Source organism: Eurosta solidaginis, chromosome 2, assembly GCF_040869045.1.
Source record: "Eurosta solidaginis isolate ZX-2024a chromosome 2, ASM4086904v1, whole genome shotgun sequence".
Classification (NCBI taxonomy): Eukaryota; Metazoa; Arthropoda; class Insecta; order Diptera; family Tephritidae; genus Eurosta; species Eurosta solidaginis.
In genome coordinates this window covers 38,022,741-38,049,357 of record NC_090320.1, presented here as the reverse complement: position 1 = coordinate 38,049,357, position 26,617 = coordinate 38,022,741, and the positions used below count along the sequence as shown (strand labels likewise).

The 26,617-nt window shown below is 37.0% G+C and overlaps 1 protein-coding gene across 2 annotated transcripts; it reads right to left on the bottom strand.

Moving 5' to 3' along the window:
- Positions 1 to 70: 70 nt before the first annotated feature.
- On the bottom strand, positions 71 to 24,922 carry Daxx (Daxx-like protein). Of its 2 annotated transcripts, XR_010949423.1 has the most exons (6): positions 24,414 to 24,922; positions 13,817 to 16,336; positions 11,404 to 11,632; positions 9,955 to 10,135; positions 7,025 to 8,221; positions 71 to 5,962 (listed from the first exon to the last, which is right to left on the bottom strand). XR_010949423.1 is itself a non-coding variant. In XM_067765029.1 (5 exons), the coding sequence occupies exons 1-5, from the start codon at positions 24,453 to 24,455 to the stop codon at positions 7,213 to 7,215; spliced, it is 3,981 nt and encodes a 1,326-aa protein (XP_067621130.1). In that variant the 5' UTR covers positions 24,456 to 24,922; the 3' UTR covers positions 71 to 7,212. The 2 variants fall into 2 exon arrangements, 1 of the variants encoding a protein (XP_067621130.1); XM_067765029.1 differs by having other exon boundaries at positions 71 to 8,221.
- Positions 24,923 to 26,617: the final 1,695 nt, after the last annotated feature.

Sequence of the window (26,617 nt, the reverse complement as noted above, 5' to 3'; positions counted from 1 at the left end):
ACCTGAAATCAAAGATTTCGGCAGTAACTTAAATTGGAGTCTAAGATGGAATGAAATGAATTTATAACTCTTTTTATTCTATATAAATTCTTAAATTTTATTGCCGTTTATTTTGAAATAGTTACGCATACGATTAGATGTGCTTAAGGGCTAAAGAGATTTTAAAAAATATATGCATTCTCATTCAAATTTAATTTTAAAACTAAATTATATAAATTTTTAGTGTTTATGTATATGTTAGACACATTTAATGCTTTTATGTATATTATGCTTGACGGTAAAATAATTTGTATGAAAGCAGTTATGTGTAAGCCTTTAAACATAGAGGACACAGTTAATTAACAATTTATGCTCTGCATCTCTTCTCTTACTGCATTATAGCTTATTGTTTATTTTTTATTTTATATACAATTTACATTAAGTGCAAACTCTCATGTCGCATATCATAGTTAAGTGCTCTTATTTTAATTTTTTTTAACTACATAGTTATAACTTACTTTAGTTTTATTTTTTACATTTGTCTATAAATGTTTTTATGTGCACCCATAGACCAAAAAATCGCAGTGTTAGAATACACACACAAAATTTTATATTAATTGAATGGTATCTATAACAAAATATGTTCAACAGCATTTTTTTCACGCATTTTTAAACTTAATTTCAAAGTGTAGTCAATTGATAGAAAAGCGTACCTGCCATTTAAGCCCAACAAAAAAATTTAAATTGAGCCGATCAGCACTCGGATGTCGTACCAGGAGTGATTTAACTGCGTGAAGTAAGCAGATGTGGCTTTCCGTAATTCGTTAGTCGATACTATTTGATTTTATACTTCAAACCGATATCAAACGCTCAATGAAACAATTTAGTTTCTTGTTAAGATCATAGTTTTCTCATTTCAAATAGTGTTACGAAAATGTTTTGAAGCTAGTTAATATTCTGATCATGGATTGTTTATTAACTTCTAAATTAAAATGAATTCCTTAAATAATCACAAGAGCGTTAACAAACCTGGATTAGGAAAAGGTAATTTGACAGCTGATTTGCTACCGAACAGTCTTTGTGAAACGCTCAATACGACATTTTGTTATGTGAAAAGCAAAAAGGATAAATTCAATTACGTTCGATATTGAGTTACAGAAAGTATATCAACATTCAAATTGATATTTAAAAAATTATTTATTTTTGGTTTTAAGTATAAAAATTCGTTATATCAAAAATTTTCATTTTGATATCTTAAAATTTCATTTACAAAAACTAATTTGATTACAAAATATTTAAAATGTAAAGTATAAAATACAAAGTTAATTTTATAACAAATAATAAGCACTTACTTTAACAATTACTTAATTTAAATATCTTAAAATTTTTAAAATAACTATCAATAAAATTTTCATTTGGAAATAATATGCAAAATAAAATAATTCAAAAATAATTTACAAAAATAAAGTATATTTAACTCAAGTAGATAACCCTACAGAAAGCCACTCCAGATTTGAAAATGCGTTCTACAACACCGACTAGAAGTTCGTTTTTGCTGAGAGCGAGCATGAGTAAATTAAAAAAATGTTTATTAAACCAAATTTTGTTATAGGGCATTTCTGAACCTCCGGTTGAAAAAGAGCGGTTCTCCCATCCACTGCAGGCGTTGATAATAATTATTATTTGGCCTTCGAGAATATTGGGCCATGGCTTTTCTTGCAAATTGTGGTATCCTGCTTTTTGATTTTCGCACGCATATATTCCACTTTTGAATTATATTATTTTATTTGGCCTTCAAAGATATTAGATCGTTGCTTCTCTTCCAAATTGTGTTACCCTGCTTTTTGAATTTCGCACATATATTCCACTTTTGAATTATACAAAAAACAATCTTGTGAAAGATTTGCTGCGACTCTTTTAGCTGGAAGAATATGTAGACGATAAGCCTATATTTTTGAGCAATTAGCGTCTAAATCAATTTTCGCAGGCATGTGGCTAATGCAGGATATAATTTTTGAATCAAGCGATTCACAATATGAAAAAAAAGAAATAAAGCAGGAAATTGAAGAGTTAACTGGAACTGGCAAAACAAAAAAGACTGAAAAAATGCTAAAAAGATAAAAGTAGACAGTTGAGGAACTTATTTTATTTCTAATGAAAAAACAGCTTAATTAAGCTTAACATTACATCTAATTAAGCTTTTATAAATTAGTCAAAAAGTAGGACTACTTCTAATATAAGGAAATAAATGCAAAATAATAATTAGCAACATGACTACGACTGATTGGTAGTAGTAAAAATTTTAATTTATTTATTATCATTATTATATTTCTTTATTTTAATAAATCACGCCTTTTGAGAGGAAACACTATTTTGCAATATTTTGATACTAGCAAATAATTTTTGTATATAAATAAGAATTAAAAATTTGTGTTTCACAAAAGTATACAATTTGTATGTATGTAATTGTTTGTATGTGTGTTTCAAATACATGTATTTACAATTTATCGGGCTTAAAGTTAGAGATAGCTTATAACATTTCCATAGATTTCTTAAATTTTTTTATACATCAAGGCAACTCACTCACCCTCGAAAATACTTCATGACCATGGAAATAACGCAAATAAAACAATTTTCCACATGAAAGTGGTAGGTGGAAACGATTTACGAAGTTTGCGAAGCATTTCCGAATTTTCATAAGTTGCTCTATTTTTTTTTTTTTTTTTATTTCTTAACCAATAATTTATACAAGAAAATATTAAACTAGCAAAATTACATTCATAGAACTTTTCTGCAGCCAAAGTGATTTTATGAAAAGCATTATACAATGCACGGTAAATACCCATTATTACTTAGCAACTTGAATCTAAAGTTAACGGCTTCTATTATTGCTTTTTAAGTCAACGAGCATAATTTTCGCAAAAATATAAATGTACAGCAATTTGATATTGATTTTAAATTTTAGTATATTTTTTTCAAATTTAAGCTTGTTTAATTTTTGTTGTGCTTCATAACCAAACGGTGGAAATGAGAACAGTGCCGAAAAAATGCCACTTGAATAATTTATATTTTATTTTTTAATATAAATTTTAATTAATGACTTTCAAATTCATTATAATCGGAAATTCTTAAAATTCTCTAAAAATTTGTTTTAATCTTATAAAGAAATAATTTTTAATTCAGAAAAGGCAAATAGCGAATAAACATAATTATCCATCGAATGCAAGCGTTTTTTTGAAAACACAAAAAATTATAAAAAAATAGGAACTTATTTTCATTTTCTGAATCTTTTTTTTTCGAAAATATTTACATCATTTGCATTTATATCAACCGTTTTTGTGCTTGAATCAACTACATATATTTTGGTTTTGTAATTCTTGCTGAATTTGCTTTTAATTTCACACAGAGACTTAATGAAATAATTACTTAAGCTTGCTACATTAAAGCGTTTATTGAACATTGAAATTAGTCTCCCATACAAACTGCAAATTCTTAATTGTTTAGTTAAAAAAAGTTTACCTAAGCGGGGTCGCCGCTAAACTCTGATTTGGCAAACGCTCTGAGTGTATATTTCTGCCATATAAAGCTTCTCAGTGAAAACCCATCTGCCTTGCAGATGCCGTTCGCAGTCGGCATATTGTAGGAAAATGAAAAAAGGAGCACGACGGAAATTGGGAGAAGCCCGGCCTAAACCTCTTCGAAGGTATATCGCGTATGATATTTGTTTATTTTATTTAAAAAATCCCTGCCAACGATTTTCAGATAATTTTATCTTCTATCGCCAAGTAACTAATTGGAAACGTTTTGCAGCTATTAAGGCGATATAAATTAATTTCACAAACGAAAAAATACTTTAGATATTTAGGCTATGATTAACTTTAACGTTTTGAATTTCCCTTTATTTCAATAATTTTTCTGAACTCCTTTCCAATTAAATGTTTATCATTTCCTGAACTTTAGCCAAAATTTTATTGTGGTGAATGATCGAAACAGATTTTTTTGCAAATATTAAAAAAAAATTATTAAAACCAAACATTTTTCTCTAAATTATTTATTTTCATGCACACACATACTTTTTTGTTTAAGGGGCATGAATTCATTCGCATATTTTGATTACTTCACTTCCCAGGGCGCTTCCCGCCGCTTTGGCAAGTCATTAGCGAAGGTATATCTCTTTGCCGCACAAATGGGTTTCTATCCACTGCTACCAAAAGATTTTCTCACATCAGTATGAATCTTCTTACTCTGGCGATCATTTATGCGATAGAAAATGCTGGCAGGGATAGCCAAATATTTTGTTAGGTGCATCTTCAGTTAATGTTAGGCGCATGCATTTTTTGTTTCATGTAGAAAAAAAAACAAACAGCCCAATTCTAAATATTCCTTCGGAATTTTGTTCTAGCGGATTTTTGTATTCCCGCGGAAAAATTCCTCCAATTATTTTCTCCTAGGGCGAACAATAATTGGGGAATAGGAATTTTCAGCTGTTTTGTCAATTGAAATTTCGTTGCGCATTTCTTATTTTGTTTAAAAAATTGAAAAGCGTAATTATTGTTGCGAATTTGTTTGAAAATAAGAAATAAAATATAAACAATGCACAGTATTGCATTTCATGTGGTATTCACTGAAATGTGTAATGGGTAATAGTGCAGTTTACGGTACCCACCGAAATTTGGGCCAAAATGAATCTATGGGTCATACTGAGTAATATTGTCCATGGGACCATAGGTCTGAAATAAATTTCGAGCCTCCCTAATTTTGTTAGAAAATTTTATATCCCAATCCCCATCCGAATTTGACATTTATTTTCATGTATTTTATTTGTGAGAGCCGCTATCGAATTGGGATATAAAATTTTCTAACAAAATTAGGGAGGCTCGAAATTCATTTCAGACCTATGGTCCCATGGTCAATATTACTCAGTATGACCCATAGATTCAGAAACTGGATGTGCCTTTTCAACAATAAATTTGACCCACACTAATGTACATATTTTAGCACAAATTTGAACAAATAAGTGTTCTTACTTAAAAGAACCAATTTCCTTTAACTATTTCGATGCATTCCCTTTAATTTAACAAGTGAAAAAATTCCTATGAAATGGTAGAGAAATCTCCCTCTCACTCACATTCATAATACCTACTTTTCTCCCATAATCGGTTTCTGCTTTTTCGAACATTGTTGAGGATAGGAGGAAAGGGAGAAGTGATAAACCCACAAGGAATTTTTATTTAGAATACGAGTAATGGGAGAAGGGAATTTTTGTTTAGAATTGGGCTGAAAATAGACAGATGAAGCAAGTGGTCCTGTGGGAAAAGAAAAAAAAACTAATTATTTCATTCAAACAAACTAGGATTTCATCCAGCTTCGGTGTGATATCAGTATTACTATTTTTTAGTCAACATAAAAAAAATTGTTTTTTAACTAGAAAAAGTAATGATTTTCAAAACATGTTTTTAGTTGAAAACTTTTTCCTTTTTTTAAGCAAACATTATTTAAATTTCATATTTGCTTAGTTACTTTTTACTATTAATATAGATTTATTATTATTGATAGTAGAACGAAATTTAATTGGAGCTTAGATGTGAAATTGAGTTTTTCTTTTAATTTATTCAAAATATTTTTATTTTCCACAAAAGTGGTTAATACACACAAATCAACACTCATCAAATTAGTGAATTGCTAAATTACTCGCAATAATATACAAATTGGAAAATTTTATTAATTGAGCTTAGTTTAAATATTAAATGAAATCATTTTCTTGGACACAAAAATTTAAAGTCAATATTTTTGTTAAATAAGTGCGGTTTAATGTTAAAGAAAAAATTTTGAATTGCATGGGTATCTTACTTAAAATTACCTCAATTGCACTGGCCGACAGCATCTCAGACCCAGAAACCGGACTATATATTTTCGAAAGTTTATGATGCGCTAAATCCAAATCTGGCCTCAGAATTGCTCCATCAGCTCGAGATATCCTACCCTAAAAGTGCAAAAAAAAACACCGTTTTAGCCCATATTTGAGGTTATGTAGCCTTGCAAATGTTTTCTTTCACCAAAATTAAAGGATGACATCTTTAAATACAATTCTCCTTCTTTCAAATGGCGTTGAGTTTGCTTAAATATCATTTTTTTTTTTCGCTGTGATATCACATTTTGAAATTTTCATGCTTCTAAATTTTCCTACACCAGAAAATTGATTGAGATAACATAGACATGATATAGTCTATTACGATTACTGACAGTGCAATTCTGAGGCCAGATTCACCTTCGGAAATATATAGTCTGGTTTCTGGGTCTGAATGTTGGTTAAATTTTGTTGGCCTGTGTTATTTAAACAAAACGGAACCTTAAAAAGTGGCTCAAACTTAGGTACAGTTAAAACTATTAACTAATCATATAAATATGCAAAATAGTTCTATAAATGTAAATATTGGATGCATAAATATCGACTGCTGGTGTATAATAAATACACACCAAATTGGCAATTTATACCATTTGGGCAATTTATTACGCAATTTATCATATAATAAATTGTAATAATAAATTGCCAATTTAAAAAAAATTGCGTAATAAATTGTTTCAACCTTCAAATGCAACCTTGTAAAGTGTGTTTATTGAGTAGATTTTTACGCGTGGCTCAACTATATGGCTGGCTCATCTCATCAGCTGATTTTCTTTTTTTTTTTCATTTCACTGGAGTAGGGATTGTCAAAAGATGACAAACTCAAAATAAAAACAAAATATTGAACACATTTTCTTACAACACACAAACATTTCAAAGTTTTATGTTTTCATTCCATTCCATTCGCCTAATGCCAACGCACATTTTGACAGTCTGAACAAAGGTAGGTTGTTGCTGTATAGATGAGCCAACCAGCTATCAAATTACTATTGTGTAAGCTAAATTGAGTTGTATGAACACCACTCAATTTAAATCGAAATTGCCTCAATTTATTTTTCTGTTTGAACATAGTAATAGCCCTATCTCGCCTGTCGATTGCATTACGCACTAACACAACGCTTGGTGGAAAAGCGCACCTACCTCAGTATTGGTTAAGAACGGTCTCAGTAGTAGCTTGAAAACTGTGCCTGTTTATAAATTCAATACCACAAATAGTTGAGATAGGGCACTCTTAACCATATTGTGATATAGCACGTGTAGATGTGGCATTCCCTCAATGTGTATTTAGATATGATGTTCTTGAAATAGATACTCGAGAAAAGTCGTTCTTACGATTCTTCATCGGAGATAACAATCTCTGCCATTGAACGTTGTCGTTTACTTTCTTTCGTTGTAGTTGTTGCTATTGTGGATTGTTTTTGTGTTTGCATTGTAATGCTTTGACTACTTTGTAACTGCTGCTGTTCTCTATCATACATTACAGCCCCTTCTTTATCAACAACAACATTCGCTTTATTGTTTAAACTTGTGACGGAAACAACTTTTATAGTTGAGGATTGCGTTGTTGTTGCTGCCTGTGCGTTGCGTTCATTTTGTGCGACACTTTTCATGCAACCGTTTGCTATGGTGGAGGCTGTAGCAGTTTTGTTATCACCCTTCTCATTGGTGTTTATCGTGGCCGTGGGTGATTTGTTAGCATTTGCAGCAAATGCTAATGAATCTGCAGTCTTTTGTCTCGTACTATCTTTCATAGACGCGTTTGACAGTTGTTCTTGTTGTGTAGATGTTGTTGTTTGTGGATTTGTAACAACTTTTTGTGTTTTTAGTGTTTGATCTGATTGTAGTTTAGTTTTCGTTGAAAACTCAGTTATACCATCAACAACTGATAATGGATCCTTTTTGTCTTTTATTTTGTCATCTTTTAATTCATTGCTATTAATTTCCTCTGTAGTGGTATCAATTACAATTTCTACATCTGATTCCACATCAGATAGATAACCATTAGCTAGTTTTTCAACGTCCGCTTCTAAATCACTGCCATTGACTTCATCTTCGTCTTCGTCCTCATCTTCTTCGTCGTCATCGTCATCATCGCCATCTAGATCAATTACATGTTTGATTTCTTTTCCCGATGCTTCACCGGTATCTTTTTTGAGCTTCCTTTGTGTTTGCTTTACTTCAACTTTCGCTGCGCGGGCACTTGAGCTGGTAATAGCACCATCTTCGTTATCATCATCGTCATTATCATCGCTACTCAAACTCTTTAAATCACTTGTCACTTTTGCCTGCCGCGCTTCTTTTAATTCCTCACGGATCATATCTTGTTCGCGCGCATATCTATAAAAAAACCAACGTGTGTATTAGATTTGCCGAAATATCTATTTCATGCCAAAGTGTATAGCAAGATTTCTATGGTAAGTGTGCTTCAGAGAAAAACTTTTATCGGAAGTTATATTTCAGAAACTAATCGATATACAAACTCTATTCACGTACTTTTCGGGATTTTTGATTCAACCCGCAATTTAATTTGTTGCGAGCATTCGTAGGTCCTCTCTGCCTAGATTAATGAATTTGGCTGATACTGCGTTGTTATTGTTGTTGGGAGTATAAACAATTTGTCCTGCCTTTGTCCTGGGCATTCAATCCAGTGGTGTCTGAACAGCTTCAGAAGGGTTCTGCGCTCTAGAATGTTGCTGAAATATCATGCTTAGCTAGGCAGTCTGTCTGTTTATTACATTCATGTCTATGATGCCTGGGAAACCATCCTAACATAAATTTGTTTTTGGCTCATAAGTAATTTAAAACTCCTATGTATTCATTCACTAGCTTTGAAGTAATTGTGTATGACCGTGAGGTTGCCTGTCTAATCAGGATACTCCTCGAGGTTAAGTCTCTTCGTAGAACTTCTCTAGCTACATCAAGCTGCTATTGCATGTATATCTGGCTGAAAAATTGTGGGGTGGCATCCCATTGGTATTGATTTCCTGAAATTCGTAACATAGATGCCAGCTTTCGTTTTTCCGTCATAAAATTTTTAAATATCCGTGCACCGGACCTCAGCGTCAGGGTCAGTTTATGGATTTCTTGTTTTGCAAAGGGTTCTGGCCACAATCATCTTCCTCAACTCCTATTGGAGCATAGGGCTCGACCACCGACTTAAATCTTATTCTGTTAGGTGCAGTTCTTGTGATATCATTCCTCGTGTATCCTGCGTCTTCGAGTTCTTTATCCACAGTTCTGCGCCAAGTTTTCGCAGGTGCACCAGGTCGTCGGCTTCCTTTTGGATTCCATCTCAATGCTTGTCTGGCTATATATACTGGAGGTCTTCTGAGAGTGTGACCAATCCACGACCATTTACGTTTGGTTATTTCTGTGGCAGCCTTAGGTTGATTTGTTCTAGACCATAAGTCGTCATTTGAAATTCTTTCCGGCCATCGAATTTTCAGGATTCGGCGCAGACATTTATTAATAAAAACTTGTAGATGTTTCTGAATTAAAGTTGAGCTTTTCCACGTCTCGCAAGCATAAAACAGTAGTGATTTAACATTCGAATTAAACAGTCGAAGCTTCGTTTTGAAAGATATTTGACTGGACCTCCACACGTTTGTCAGTTGCCCAAAAGCCATTCTTGCTTTGTTTATGCGAGACTGAACGTCCTCATCTGCACCGCTTTTATTTGAGACAATACTACCAAGATAAACAACGGACTCTACACCTTCGATTTCATTTTCGTCAACCGTAAGCATTAATGGCCTTGATGAAATACTATAGCCGCATCTTATGACTTTCGTTTTCGTGTATTGATGCTTAGTCCGGCCTCCTTTGCATGTGTGTTGACAGCTTCTAAATTGTGTCCACAATAGACACCTCAAAATTCCGTGAGATTCTGAGCGTAGCAGCCATTACATTTCAAGTTTTAAAAAATTAGCTGGTACATGTATCATAAATCCCGATATAGGTTTCTCTGAAGGCACACTCACCGTGCCGCTAAAACCCATTTATATTAATACCCAACTAGTTGCCGTAACAAATTATTTAAGAATTTTCAGCTTCAAAACTGTTCAACTTACTTTTCAATCACATCGCTAATGCGTGTCCTTTTTTTCTGATTCTCACTCAGCTTTGCTTGCAGGGCTGGATCAATAGTGGCTGGATCTTTTTCGTGCGCAGTAAAATGTGTAACAGTCTCGTAGAGATCAGTCCTCCGACGCGATTGAAGCAATTTGCCAATTTTTATGAAAGCATCATGCGCTGTAATGAAAGTAAAACAACTGAATTCAGAGTTTTGTGCATTTATTGGAAACGTTGCAAAAGCAAATACAAGCTACGGATTGAGCGGCTTTTTGTACTCGGCTGAGCAGAGCTCACAGAGTATATTAATTTTGTTCGCATAACGGTATTCTGTAACGGTATAAACTAATCGAGATAGATATAGACTTCTATATAAAATGATCTGGGCGAACAAAGAAATTCATTTAGCCATGTCCGTCTGTCCGTAAACATGAAAACTTGAGTAAATTTTGAGGTATCCTAATTATATTTGGTATGTAAGTTCCTGGGCATTCATCTCAGATCTCTATTTAAAATGAACGAAATCGGACTATAATCACGCCCACTTTTTCGATATCGAAAATTTCGAAAAACGAAAAAGTGCGACATTTTATTACCAAAGACGGATAAAGCGATGAAACTTGGTAGGTGGGTTGACCTTATGATGCAGAATAGAAAATTAGTAAAACTTTGGACAATTGGCGTGGCACCGCCCACTTTAAAAAAAAAGGTAATTTAAAAGTTTTGCAAGCTGTAATTTGGCAGTCGTTGAAGATATCATGATGAAATTTGGCAGGAACGTTATTACTATATGTGTTCTAAATAAAAATTAGCAAAATCGGATGACGAACACGCCCACTTAAAAAAAAAAAAAAATCAAGTGAAATTTTAACAAAAAAATTGAATATCTTTACAGTATATGAGTAAATTATGTCAACATACAACTCCAGTAATGATATGGTGCAACAAAATACAAAAATAAAAGAAAATTTCAAAATGGGCGTGGCTCCGCCGTTTTTCATTTAATTTGTTCTAGAATACTTTCAATGCCATAAGTCGAACAAAAATTTACCAATCCTTGTGAAATTTGGGCATAGCTTTTATGACGATAGCTGTTTTCTGTGAAAATGGGCGAAATCGATTGAAGCCACGCCCAGTCTTTATACACAGTCGACCGTCTGTCCTTCCGCTCGGCCGTTAACACGATAACTTGAGCAAACATCGATATATCTTTACTAAACTTAGTTCACGTACTTAGCTGAGCTCACTCTATCTTGGTATAAAAAATGGGCGAAATCCGACTATGACCACGCCCACTTTTTCGATATCGAAAATTTCGAAAAATTAAAAAAATTCCATAATTCTGTACCAAATACGAAAAAAGGGATGAAACATGGTGATTGGATTGGTTTTTTGATGCAAAATATAAATTTAGAAAAAATTTTGTAAAATGGGTGTGGCAAACTCACCGATGCGCTTCATTTCGAAATTCGCTAATGCATAATCATACTGACGATTACAGTGTTCCAACATACGTAGCACATCAAAATAATCAGGAAACTCTTTTGTACGATTGACATATGCCTGCAGTGTCTTATTAAATTGAGTATAGGTGGTGCCGTTGAAGTGTATTGGCTTTTTTACCAAACGATGCGCATTCTTGCTTTCGCCCGTAAGATCACAAATTTTTTCGTAGATCTGGAAAATGAAAAATGCATTAATTAAAAAAATAGGAAAACTTACCGAAAGATACAACAGAGACGTTTTTACCGGCATGTACTTGTACACAAGAAATAACGGTAGTACGTAATGGTATAAAGGAAAGGAGATAGATGTAGATTTCCTTATAACAAAATTATCAGCATCGAATAGTATTTTCATGTAGCCATTTCCGACTGTCCTTCCGTCCGTTAACACGATGACTAGTAAAAATTAAGATATCGATAGATTGGTATTGAAGATGGGCGAAATCGAACGATACTCCTTTCCGATGTCGAAAATTTCAAAAAATGCGTTACTTTAATACCAAAGACAAATAAAGTGATGCAACTTGATACGTGGATTGGGCTCACGACGGGAAAGATACATTTGGAAACATTTTTGGAAAATGTACGTGGCACGATTAGAAGACGAAAATTCAAAAGTTTTTCAACCCGTCTATTCAAACTCATTAAAGGTATCGTGCTGAAGTTTGGCGTATATGTAAGTCGCTATAATTTCCGAAGGGATTTTTAGGCCGAGCTTCTCTTCCAAATACCGTCGTGCTCCTTTTATTTTTTCCTAAAAATTGGCGGGAGGGAATCTACATGTCTTATCGCGATTCCAAACGGCATCTGCAAGGCGGATGAGCTTTCACTGAGAAGCTTTTCAAGGCAGAAATATACTCAGAGTACTTGCCAAATCACTGCCGAGGTGCGACCCCGCTTAGGGACTATCTTCTAATTTAAAAAACATGTTTCTAAAGTTTTGATGTTGCTTTTGTACGGGGCGTGAAGCCAGGATCTTCGGTGTGGTGGGCGGCGCACGCTAATGGCGGCCGCCCTTATATATACTTTATGAAAATTTACAAAATCGGTTTAGCGTTGTTGTTGTTGTTGTAGCGATAAGGTTGCTCCCCAAAGGCTTTTGGGGGTGTTATCGATGTGATGGTCATTTGCCGGATACAGATCCGGTAGCACAGCTCCATTAAGGTGTTAGCCCGACCATCTCAGAAACGATTTATATGGCCACATTAAACCTTCAGGCCATCCCCCCTCTCCACCCCGAGTTCCATGAGGAGCTTGGGGTCGCCAGAGCCTCGTCTGTTAGTGAAACGGGATTCGCGGCTCGAAGGTGAGGTTGACAATTGGGTTTGGAGAAGCTATATATTGCGCTGGCAACCTGAAAAGGTTGCGCTACACAACCCCTTGAATCTGGTATTTTAGTCGGCTCTTACTACAGACATACCTACCGCGGGTATATTCTCACCCCCTAACCCGCTGGGGATTGGTTTGGCCTCCACGCCCATTCTAAAAAAACGATAACGAAAATTCCAAAAAAAAATGTGACATATCATTACCAAAGATCGACAAAGAGAAGAAATTGAATAAGTGGGTTGACTTTATGACAAAAAAAACCAAAAACTTGATAAAATTTTAAAATATGAGCGCCCACACTAAGAAAAATCAAAAGTTTTTAAGCTGCGTGATATTATTGATGCCAAGGCGAATTCAGTACAGTATGGATTCGCATTGATTGATGCCATAAATAAAGGATTTTTTATTCTTTCATTTAGATAGTACACGGGCATATCCCAACCAAAACATATTTGTATTGAAAATGGTCCAGATCAGATATCAAACGCGAGTGCTTTTTCAAAAACAAAATTTCACAAATACTGGCAAAATGAATAAACCTAACCCACATTTAGGGTAAACAAATTTAAATGTTAGGTAAGTCCTACCCTTGGCGAATCGTACTCCTGAAAGGAGAAGGGTTGGATGACCATGGTGTCATATCAAATCGTTCCAGCGATGGTCGTGCTAGCGGCGAGTTTCCTTATCGTTACAAGAAGTAAATCTTTTTACACCACAAGCGTAAGGAATCGCCGCTTGGCTGTCCAAGTAGACGAAGTAATAGTCATTCGCCGCATATGATCCCAGTACGGTTGGGTATACGACATTAGTTCGACGCTCTCAACTTTTTGGGAGTACTGCCCGTGTAACTTATTGACCGTATCGTCCTGAGCGTAATTTCACACTATCGCTAGACCCTTATTAATAGTGGCCTTTAGGTTACGGCGCTCAAATCCAGGATACTCACAGAACGTTCTACTTAATCTACGATCCAATTATTTTAAATTATACATATTTCATAAGTCTAACCCATATAGTTCTGTAATACCTGACAGGCACGCTTTTTGAAACGCTCCACTTGCAAATAACTTGAATCTTCATCCTCCCAATCAACTTCAGCTGATTCCAGCACCTCAATACGCTTCGTCAATATATACAATGCTTTATTTAACTTCTTGATTTGCTCATCTGTGTGTTTGTTACCAGTGCTGATTGGATCAACGACTTTTTCATCACCACCGGCAGCAACACCTCCACTACTAGCACCACCTACAGAACCAGCACTCCCGTTACCGCTAACAATACCATTTCCAACACTAACTCTTTCAACAACAGCAACACCATCACTTGGCTCTTCACTTTTTATTAACATAGCAGTGTCGGCTAAAACTTCTTTGCTCTTGCTACGCACTTTCAACTCATCAACAATTGTTTTCAAATGCAGATATACTAAATCTGGTTCCTTTTGTATATTTGTAATAACTGTGCGTAAACTCTTGCTAAAACCTTTAGAACGTACAAAATCTGGATGGACGTTATAATAATATTTTGGTAGCTTTGACTTTACAAGCTTTTCCATATCTGCAGAGGTATCAGCTGCGCGACAAACTCTGAGTAGCTCTTCGTAATCGCTGGTGAGTGGTAGTGGGGACGGTGGTGGTGGTGTTGTGGACCCAGTTGATGTTGCTGTACTCGCATCACCGTTAGTTATGCGATCAATAGACTTGCTTTTCGTTAATGAGACTGACGGCTGTGATGGTGTTGGTTTTGGTGTACTTGCGCTACTCGCTGTGTACGACTTCTCAGGAGATTCTGTAAGATCAATTCTTACAGGGTAGGATTTGCGTTGCCCCGCCTTTTGTGTGCTGGTGCTGTAACTGTTCTTTGTTGATGTTGTCGGCAGTGTATTGGGAATAATCATTTGTGCAGAGTCGGTGTCTGCATCTGTGTCTTGCATTGGTATACGCGATATCATATTTTTTACAAACTCGGCAGCGGCTGACTTTTGTATTGGTGTTTTGGTGCTGCTGGAATGCGGTAATAGTTCCATGACTAAGTCGTCATTATAAAACTTTTTTGCAGCTGCCATGGTAGCTGCAGCTGCTGCTGCAGTTGTTGCTGCTGTATTTGCGTTAGAAGATGTGCGATTTAGCCATGCTTCATCATTTTTCCGTAACAATGTTGTTGGTTTTACACGGCGCACACTAGCTAAACCACTGCCCGCTCCCGCCAAACTTGTCACCATTGAGCCTGTGCTTTCGGCACCCGATGCAGTTATTGCAATTGGTACTGGTGATGCTGTTGATGTTGGCGGAGGTTTGGCTTTTGGCATGCTGTTGCTTTTTGCAGTTTTGTTGTTGTTGGTGTTTGGCTGGATTTGTGGTGCTAAACTACTTACATAGGCTATACGAGGTCCAGCTGTTACTTGTTGCAATGCAACTGGCGTGGGTGTGGATGTGGGCGTGGTGATATTATTGCTACTTTTTGGCGGTAGCATAATTTTAAAACTATCATTGATATTTTTATTACTACTACTTTTTGCAATGTTGGTACTGCCACTGCTGGTCATTTGGGGGCGCGCAGCAGTTACAGTTGTTGATGGCGGTAAGCTGCAGGTGGTATGCATTGATTTTGGGCTAAATAGCTGCTGATCGCTAAATGTGGTTGATGTGCTATGTGGAGGTGTAGCTAGCAATTGAAGCGGTGGTGTTGCACTTGCCGCCATCGATTGTACTGATGCAATCATCGGTAACATTGGCTCAGTGGCACACGATGTGGCGGTTTTTATTGTATGATTTGCACCAACTTTGATAGGTGTAAGGGTAGCTGGTGATGCGCTTAGCTGACGCGAATGCTGTTTTTGTTGGTGTGGTGCCTGCAATTTAGGCGGATTTTGCTGCTGTTTTACTTTCTGCAGCTTTGGCGGTTGCTGCTGTTGCATGGTCGTTGTTGTTGTTGAGGTCGCCGTTAAACGTTTACTCAACACCAAAGGCGACGGCTGTAACTGCGGCAGTTGCGATAAATGTGGCAGCACTTGTGGCTGCTGCTGCTGCTGCTGCCTGGACACATGCTGCGCCTGTTGTTTCGTTGCCGATTGCATTGTTTGCATTTGTTGTGGTTGGCTTTTTTGGCCTTGCTGTTGCTGCTGATGTTGGGACATCTGCCTTGGTGGCGTCGGTGTTTGTCTTTCCTTAGTCGTGGCATTCGCTTTCAAAGTGCTGCTACCTATTGTTGTTCCCGATTTATTGGATAATAAAGAATTCAGTTTGCTGGTTGCGGCAAGTGTTGCTGCTGAAATTGTTGCTGTAACAAATGTATCATTGAAGTTAGGAGCCGTCGGCTTCGGATTTCCTGCTAATATGTTGGAATTGTTATTATTTAAGTTAGACGGTGACGCACCCACATCAACAGGACTCCGACGAGTGATTGTTATGCCGCTTGGTATCGGACGTTGCTTGTTTTTTTTGTGTTTCAATTGATTTGTTGTCGGACATTTTGATGTTGTGGTTTTAATTGGCGTTATTGTGGCCGGAATTGAAGGGGCTATGAAAGCCTTCTTTGCTGGCACCTGTAACGAAAACATGTATTAAATTGAATATGGTATTTGCATTGCTTTGTGTTGATATTTTTAAATGCTGCAAAAAAAATAGTGCATCAATCACGCGAAGAACGTCACTTGGTTAGGTTAAGTTGAACTAGCCAGTGAAGGACCTCGAAATACTGCATGTGTGGGATGGCCTGAAGGTTTAATGTGGCCATATAAATCGTTCCCGAGATGGTTGTTGTTGTGGCGATAAGGTTGCTCGCCGAAGCCTTTGGGGAGTGTTATCGATGTGATTGTCCTTTGCCGGATACAGATCCGGTACGCTCCGGTACCACAGCACCATTAAGGTGCTAGCCCGACCATCTCGGGAACGATTTATGTGGCCACATTAAACCTTTAGGCCATTCCCTCCCCAGCCCCAAGTTCCATGAAGAGCTTGGGGTCGCCAGAGCCTCGTCTGTTAGGGAAACAGGATTCGCCGCGGATAGGTGAGGTTGACAATTGGGTGTGGAGAAGCTATATATTGCGCTGGCAACCTGAAGGGTTGCGCTACACAGCCCTTTGAATCTGGTATTTTTGTCGCCTCTTACGACACGCATACCTACCGCGGGTATATTCTGATCCCCTAACCCGCTGGAGTGTTATCGATGTGACGGTCCTTTGCCGGATACAGATCCGGTACGCTCCAGTACCACAGCACCATTAAGGTGCTAGCCCGACCATCTCGGCAACGAGTTATATGGCCACATTAAGCCTTCAGGCCATCCCTTCCTCCCCACCCCCAAGTTCCATGAGGAGCTTGGGGTCGCTAGAGCCTCGTCTGTTAATGAAACGGGATTCGTCGCTGGAAGGTGACGTTTACAATTGGGTTGGAGAAGCTATATATTGCGCTACACAAACCCTTGAATCGCGTAGGTGAGGTTATTGGGTTGATGGTCATTTGCCGGATGCAGATCTGGTACGATCCGGTACCAAGCCCGACCATCAAGGGGACGATTTGTTATGACCACACGCGACGTTCTAGGGTCCCCAGAGCCTCGGCTGATAATGAAACAGGACTCGCCATGGATAGGTGAGGTTGATAATTGGGTTTGGAGAAGCTATGTATTGCGCTGGCAGCTTGAAAGGGCTGCGCTACATAAACCCTCAGTCGCCTCTTGTGACAGGCATACCTACCACAGGAATATTCTAAACCCCTAACCCGCTGGGCGACACTCCCCAAGGCCTTCGGGGATGTCCTTATCGCTACAACAACAAAAACAGTAGAATATATAGTAACGTGTCTGACAACGCCGCCCCCGTGAAAAAACGACAAAAATCGACGGCGTCAGCGGCGTATATCTCTAGGGTTAACCTATTTCTGAGATATAGCGCAAAGTGTGTTTTCACGGTATGGGTATCAAATAAGATGAATTAATTAGGGCTTTAAGGGGTGGTGGATAAGAAGAAGACCGACTCTTCGTAAATGCATTTGTAGGTCAGCACGCGTTCCTATGTATCGAACGGCTGCGTTATACATGGCCGTATTTCATCATAGTGCGTATGAAGATGCCCCTTAATACGACCAGGGTCAAGCAGTTGTCTGCTGGGATGCCCCGGTTGGGAACAATTCACCAGTTACTGGTAGATATTTTAACATGTCTTTAGTGCTCCCTGCATTCCCACCTTGCCGAGTAGATATTGTTTAGATGGCATGTCTGCAGAATTGCTTCCTCTTTCGCTCGCCCAAGTCGACAAACCCGCCAATTATATCTCCATTTCTGGGCAATCGCCCCTTGGTGCATAAGTATTTTGCATAATCTTTAATCTTAATGTCCTCACAGTAAAAAGTATATTGGATATTCGTAATAAAAATTAAGAATAACATGGGTACAAAAAATTCAAAAATAATACTGACACCACCCAGAAATAACTGAATCCCTATATTAATTTTTTTTTCTGTATTAATTGTGTTGAAGAGCGCTCATTTCCTTGTTTTAAAATAGCTGAAGGTAGCAAATATTATGAATGAAAATCTATCTCTCACCCATAAAATAACTTTATTTAACATACACCCACTAAAAAGCAATCAAATCAAATAAAAACAAAAGGCGGGAAAATACAACCGGAGACTTTTGCTTAACCAAAACAACCACAACGCGTTTGGAGACATTTCTTAAACCAGAGCAAAGAAAGAAACATCGCAAGAGAGCTGTCAATGCGCTTTCGACTGCTGCGCTGGCGTCGGTGTCTGCGAAACTATGCGCCAAAGCTAACAGCAATGGCACTTAAAATGGTATCGTTAACAGAACAAAATAATAATAGCCATGTTTTTTTTACAAGCGTATACGGGGTTTGCGCGTAAAAAAACGCTTATCCTAGCTTAGATAATGCTTAGGAGACCCATCTAGCGGCTGTGGTTAAATAACTAGCTACAGAACAGGTTGTACCTGAAATCGTAGACACAAACCTCTGGTGGCCATAATGTATAACATATAGTTGAATCGGTTGCGATGAATAGTGGACACGCACCATTTTAAGAGGTGATACATAGAATTAGTGTAGATGTGAAACATAGACACATATTTTAGTTACATCTGAGTATAATGTGTATTGAAATTTAGTAGTACTAATTTTATGCGTAGCAATTTCAGAGGTGTATTTAAAGTTTGGCGCTTAGCAGTCCATATAAAATGTAAGGTAATCGTCTATAGATGTAAAAAAAAAACATAGCTAATAAATCCTATGTTAAATACAATAATAATAGCTTTTTTCTAATTGAAAAAACATGTTTCTAAATTTTTGATGTTGTTTTGCCCGGGAATTGAAGCCAGGATCTTCGGTGTGGTTGGTAGCACAGATTTTTCAGAAGAGGCTTGTTGTCATATCTTCCTTAATTTATAATTTAATTACATTACTACTAAATACAATTCATTATTAAAATCACTTAGTTCTATTGAATATGCTGTCGGAAGGGCATGTGATTCCGATCTGCATATTTACTAGCATGACAAACGGACGAGTCTGGGAGCCACTCTTTTAAGGGAGGTTGGAAAGGACGCGTTTCCAATCCTCCAGTGCTCCCAGCATAAGGCAACAAAATTTTGAACATATATTTTCATTTATGACGCTGTCGCAATGCACGAAAGTTCCGATCAGCACAGCTCAACATATAATGGGAGGTTGAAAAGGACGTGTTTCCAATCCCCCCTGTTCCAAATTTAGTTTGTCCTTATTTTATTTTATTATGTGTGGTATCTCAAAGTGATGAGAAATGTTTATTGGAAGGTTGGAAAGAACGTGTTTCCAATCCTGTCCCGAATCACGCTGAAAGGACGTTGTGTCCCATCAACGCAGCAACTGTCGATCTGAGAGGTTTCGTCCCTAATCCAGTTCCTTTACATGATTTGTGTAAGAATTTTCTGTCTGTCGCTCCATTTTCGGTTAATCATTCGGCAGCTTAAGGCTTAGCTGGTTGTGCATTCCCCATCATGTGTCCGTACATGAAAAATCAAAAATAAGGACAATTAAAACTTGTTTACCTTAGCGCGAGAGTTTTACAGTACTCTAGCAAACTTTTCTTGGATGTTTTTAAATTATTACTATTTTTTATGTGATTAACTATTTTTTATGTGAAAACTTTTTAAGCCTTTATAAAATATATTTTGCTTGCCCAGTTCTGTTTTGAAGAAAGGAGAAAGAGATTTTGAACAGATTTAATTTTGATCCCACCCCATTGGCGTGCCGGCATAAAGGTGTTCTGCGTAAGTATACTATGGATTTCACCACCGGTTTCGGAGGGCCCCGGCGTAATTTTTTGGTTTTTCGTTAATATCTTTGGAACGAGTTAAATGTTTTTTTTGTTTTTGAGTGTTAATACTGGGGTAGCTTTCCGTAATTCGATATCGATCAAGAACGAGTATAAAATAATCGTTTTCGCTTTCCGTAATACAAATTGTCGACACGTCGTATCGAACGTTCGATACAAACTGTTCGATAGCAAATTGCCATTTGAAAGTTATAATTTTATGCTTTGGTGAAACAAACGCTATTTATAAAAGAAAATATTTTGGTAGCTCCAAAAACTTTCTAAGTACCCTTTGCAATCAACAAACGGAAGAGATCATACCAAGATACGGGAACTAAAATGGCATCATCGAGCGCTCGATATCGACTTGAAGTATCGAATCAACGAGTGTCGACTATCGAATTACGGAAAGGCACCCCTGATGTCAAGACGCGTCGTTTGACACCTCTGCCGACATTTTTTGAATCGTATTAGCAGTCGACCCCTATTCTAGACTATTACTGTAAACACATCTTATACAACCGATTTCTCAGATATTAGGAATAGGATAGGATTACTTCTTATCTGCATTCCTGACAGCCGAAGACAGTTCCGTCCTTACTTCCTTTTCTTTTAATTTTGCATTATCAAATTCTGGAATTAAATTATTAAAAATTAAAACCCCTTCTCTCGATTTATAAACAATCGAAAAGTATAAACAAACATGTGTAAGCAGTCTCTCAAGTGTAGGAATAAATTCGCCGTAAAACTTATATGCCGTTCTCATTAAAAAAAAAAATTCTATGTTTGTAAAACTGTGCTGTTTATTCCTTTTCATGGGACGACAGCTTTGAAGACGACAACTCCCATTAATCTAACAAATTTATGGCTTTTTAGCTCAACTATACGGTGGCGAATACTGCTTGCCAGCCATTTGTGTATGCATCTATATGTATATATATATATATTTGGTTGGTGTTGGTCTCATTCAATACACAATTATCTATCTTTGTACGCTCAATTTTTCATCCTACCCCTACCCTACAATTGGTAATCGTGAGCAATCGGTGGAAACTCAAGTCTCCATAGCGCACTTCGCTACTACATATCTAATATAGAGATTATATATGTGATCTTTGCTTGGATTAAGTAAAAAATATTTAACCACGTTATGTATAAAAAACAAATACATACACAGGAAGTAGATTAAATGTAGTTGAAGTTATGAGCTTCAACTATAGGCCTCAACCCATTGCAGATAACACATTCATAAATACGTAAAAATATATATTCTCTGCCGAAAGCACAGGCGAAAAAAGCAGTAGTTCGGCAGTTAGTGTTATTCCGATACTCTGTTTAAGTACCGAATACATTTTGTAATCGATTAGCCCACTTAATTATTTTCATAAAGGCCAATTAAACTTCCTTATCCCTAACGCCATAGTCATAACCATATTTTTACTTATCATAACAAATTTGCATCAGTTATTGGAAGAAAACGGCAAACATTACAAACATATACCACAAAAAATAAGCCCCTCAGTCAAAACGTTTCCAAAACAATGAATAAAATCTACAAAAAGTTATTAAATTCACCAACTCAAATATTTTTAGGTTATGGATATGACGAGAAACCAAAAACTAATTTCATAAATTTCCGCTCTTTTGGTTCTGGCAAGGATATATTCCATTAACGATTATGGGTAAAATTTAAGATTTTTTAAATAAATCTTTATTTTTTACAATAACTAAAAGCTCCGGAAGATGAAAAATTTGAGATTCCTTTACACACTCTTAACTGTATTGTCAAAGCGTGATCACTTTAGGAAGGTTTAACCGATTATTTTCTTGACATTTTTCCTCTTTACTTCAAATCTATTTCAATGTTTGTTTTGGACTTTCAGTAGATTTCAATAACTTTCAATAAAGAAATAAACGATTTTAGCTCAGTTCGCTTCTGGCTTCAGAACATCGAATAAAATGGAATTTGTGTAGTTCGTTGATTTTGAAAACGGAATGAGGGGATCCATGGGGTATAGACCATAGTGCAATATTAGCTATATTCTTTTTTTACATCTACAGACGTTTACGCTTTAACTTTATATGGACTGCTAAGCGATAAATTTTATATACACCTCTGAAATTGCTGTGCTTAACATTAGTACTACTAAATTTCAATACGCCTTATACTCAGATGTAACTGAAATATGTGTATATGTTTCACATCGACACTAATTCTATGTTTCACCTCTAAAAATAGTGTGTATCCACTATTCATCGCAACCGATTCAGCTATATGTTATGTACAGCCATACAACAGATGTTTGTGTCTCCGCTTTTCGGTACACCCTGTGCTGTAGCTAGTTATTTAACCACTGCCGCTAGAAGGGTCTTCTAGCCATTATCTAAGCGAGGATAAGCGTTTTTTTACGCGTAAACGTATACTCGTGTAAAAAAACACGGCTAATAAAAACTACAACAACAATAAATAATAAAGTAATTCACATAGCCTCACTTTTTCAACAGCTCTATATGCCAGTATTTACGAGTGTTATAAAAGTAATAAGATGTGTCAAAAGAATTTTGCTCCGTTAAAAAAATAAGTCCGACAAACCGAAAAATTACCCCGCAACCCTCGGCAACCAGCACATGTTCCGTAGTATCTTTTCGCAGACCACCTTTCCGCAAAAATTTTGGGACGATCAAGAAAAAAAAATTGTAAATTTACACGTGGTTGTTGTAATTTTGATGATTTTGTTGTACCCACAAAAAGAATTGTGAACATGAGTGTTTTGTACGGATATAGTTTTGGTCTTCAAACCGCTGTTGTACCCAGGGTAATTTTATAAAAGCGCGGCCAAAGGCCGCCAGTACAGAAAGATGTTCTGCCCAAAAATACTATGGATCCCAACCCCGATTTTGAAGCACTTCGGGGTCATTTTCCGGGTTTTCGTTAATATCTTTTGAACATGCTAAAATTTTTACTTTGCGTCTTCGGATTATTGTTGTCGAGGTCAATGCATGTCTTTTGACATCTCTCTTGACATTTTTGGAAGCGTATTAAGGCCCAACACATAAGAATAACCTATTTGATGATCTCTCTCCCAGCGGGTTATCGGTCAGAATATACCCGCGGTAGGTATGCCTGTCGTACGAGGCGAGTAAAATACCCCATTTCAAGGGTTGTGTAGCGCAATCCTTCAGGTTGCCAGCACAATATATAGCTTCTCCAAACCCAATTGTCAGCCTCATCTATCCGCGGCGAATCCTGTTTTACTAACAGACGAGGCTCTAGCGAGCCCAAGCTCCTCACGGAACTTAGGAGTGGGGAGGGAGGGATGGCCTGAAGGTTTAATGTGGCCATATAAATCGTTCCCGAGATGCTCGGGCTAGCACCTTAATGGTGCTGTGTTACTGGAGCGTAACGGATCTGCATCCGGCAAAGGACCATCACATCGATACCACTCACCAAAGCCTTCGGGGAGCAACATTATCGCTACAACAACAACGATCCCCGGTAATAGTCTAGTTGAGGGGTCGACTGCTAATACGCTACCAAAAATATCGAGAGAGGTGTCAAACGACGCGTCTTGACATCAGTATTAATAATCCGAAGGCGGAAAATAAAAATTTTAACGCGTTCAAAAGATATTAACGAAAAACCGAAAAAAGACCCGCGGGTACCTCCGAAACCGGGGGTCGGATCCATAGTATTTTTGCGCAGAACACCTTTCTGCGTTGGCGGCCTTCGGCCGCGATTATAAAAAATAACCCTGGGCTACGCCATGCCAAGTCCGGGTGTGTGGTATAACCGTGGCTACCGCCACGGTGATGCACAATTTTTTTTGGGGGTACAAACACAACAACAACCACATGGAAATCGCCAACTTCAAATGCAAATATCTCCGGACAGAGATAAAATTTTTCTTTTCCGCCATCGGATTATTGTTCTCGAGATTAATACGCGTCGTTTGACACCTCTCTCGATATTTTTGGTAGCGTATTAGCAGTCGACCCCTCAACTAGACTATTACCCGATCCCCATACAAACACATGCACTCAACTAATCAAATAAAAAAGTTTATAAACAGCTGTCCAGTTGTATCGTTCCGCAATGATGACATCGATAAATTTCGGCGAAATTTTAAACGAGTACAGGTGTCGAGTACTTAACGATATCGAAACCCTATCGCTAGCAGCGCTCATCCGTTGATTGTACGGTCATAGCAAATTGAAAATGTATTCAACGATTCACACACACACATTTTTAGTATTAAAGCCCACACTATTTTATTGTTTTCGTTGTTACTTCTTCGTGAATAATTTATATTTTACCTCTTCTTCGTCGGAGGAATCCAACACAATCACAGAACTCATTTTTTCACTGCGAATTTTCTTTCCACACTTTTTCACATGGGGCTGCCTGCCTCTTATTAGCAAGTAGCCCTTTTGGCTTTTGCTGTACTTCAAAAACTACTTGCGTCCACAAGTTCTAACAAAATAATACTTATTTTACAATTTAATAGCGTTTGTTAGTGCAAATATTTATTTTTGTAAATTTTAATTTTTCTCTACACAAAAGAAATGAATTAAAATGAGCCCGGCGCACTTTTTACTCGGTACACAGCACATACAACATTCGACGGCGAATAATTGACGACTTATGAAATAGTTCGTGTGTCAAATCGTTTTCTATTGCATTTTGTGGTGTTCTTTTTGTTTTTTTTTTTGAAGAAAATGACCAAATTCGATGTTTTCGATTGGAATAATTTCATGTTGTTGTTCGCCGCAAATGAACCATTTTTCGCCGCTTCATGAGAGTGCCTAGGCCAGGCATGTTGTTTCGTTCGGAGACTTGTACGTGTGGAGAGAGCTCAGAGTTGCTGTGCAACTGTCAAAAAAAAAAAACAAATTGCTGCCGGACTATTTTTAGAAATTTATGGCTAAAGGCGGATTCATATAATCGGTTGGCAGCGCGACCAAACCGTTCATGCAAATTTAGCTTTACTGTGCATTGCATATATTTAAAGGGCCTTAACCTAAATATGGTGAAAATTTCATAAAAATGAAGAAAACGCAAAAAATTACAAACATGTTCCACAAAAAATAAGTCTATTAGTCATAACGTATCCAAAATAATGAATAAAATCTACAAAAAGTTATTAAATTCACCAACTCAAATATTTTTAGGTTATGGATATGGCGAGAAACCAAAAACCAATTGGTTGGCTATGGTATGGCTATGGCGTTAGGGTTATGGTATGGCATCATAAATCGATTACATTGATTTCCATAAAGTAGGTTCGCTTAGCTGTTTTAACTGGTTATGGTTTTATGGTCATAAGTCACCATTAATTGGCCTTTTAAACTTTGACAGTGCCATAAGTTAACCCTCCGATTAGCGATTAATAAATTCAACACATCTTAGCGTTGTCGTCTGGCCAGACGAAATTTTACACCTTGAACTTTATCCACAAACATTTGAAGAAAACTCGTCGCACACTGTGAATACGCAGAAATAGGTTTGCATTTTTATCGATATATTTTGACATTTTTGCTCTTATAGGCTTAAAAATATGTCCGCCTAGCCAGACGACAACGCTAAAATGTGACATTATCATTTTTGGTACAAAAAAAGAGAAAATAAAAAGAAAAAAATATCGATTTCCGAATTATTATAAAGACCGCCTCTAATCTTAAAAAGTCACTAAAGCTTTTCATGATCGGGTAGGTAGCAGTCAAGCTATTCACGAAAATAAAGCCTTCTCGTCTGGCCAAACGCCACAATTTAACGGAGGGTTAAAAATGTATACTGAACTCAACAATCAGGCGAATTAACGCTATAAAGCGTTCGATGTCAATCAGGCATAGAGTTCAAAATAGATGTGCAGCAGTTTTGTTTGTTTTTTACACATATGCAGCTTTTTCTATCTGGCAGTACCATGCAGCGCCATACGTCTAGGTTTAAAGGGTTAGGTTAGGTTCAACTGGCTAGTTAATAAAGACCTAAATGTGTCCATACTGTTATAAAATAACTATGCAACCAGCTAAAATGCTTCTCGTAGGATTTAAATAGTGCACCCGACCAATTCCGTTCATTTGGAACACGTGTTCTGCTAATTACGCATACTTGCACTAACTGTTCTAGACACGGGATCATGTAGTCTGCTCGGCCTGTGTTATATGGCGCTATACTGCTATGGCCGTACGGCCTGCACTCAAGCTACCCCGAGGCCCTAAACCTCTTTATAGTTGCTGACGCAATATTCTTGGTCATTGGGTATGCAGGCGGGATGTACAGAACGGCATGTAATGCTACTGTCGCGCTAAGTTTTTTAGGACTTCCGTTATTCTAAACGTTGATTATCTTATTGAATGTATACAGTACCGCGGATTTCTTCGCTCTCTTCCACATGGAGTTGCCACGACAACTAGTATAACTCTTAGATATTTTGTGCTTTACTTTTCTTGTTGTAGGGCTTCCCCTCCCAGCTTAGGCTCAGTTCGGATAACCAGACTTCAGATGTCCAGGCATGAAC

Coding starts and splice junctions, on each gene's coding strand:
- Daxx (XM_067765029.1), bottom strand. CDS start 24,455: ATGAGTTCTGTGATTGTGTTGGATTCCTCCGACGAAGAAGAG. Junction 16,337..24,413: donor ATTCCTCCGACGAAGAAGAG/GTAAAATATAAA, acceptor TTTTCGTTACAG/GTGCCAGCAAAGAAGGCTTT. Junction 10,136..11,403: donor TTTCGAAATGAAGCGCATCG/GTGAGTTTGCCA, acceptor CTTTCATTACAG/CGCATGATGCTTTCATAAAA.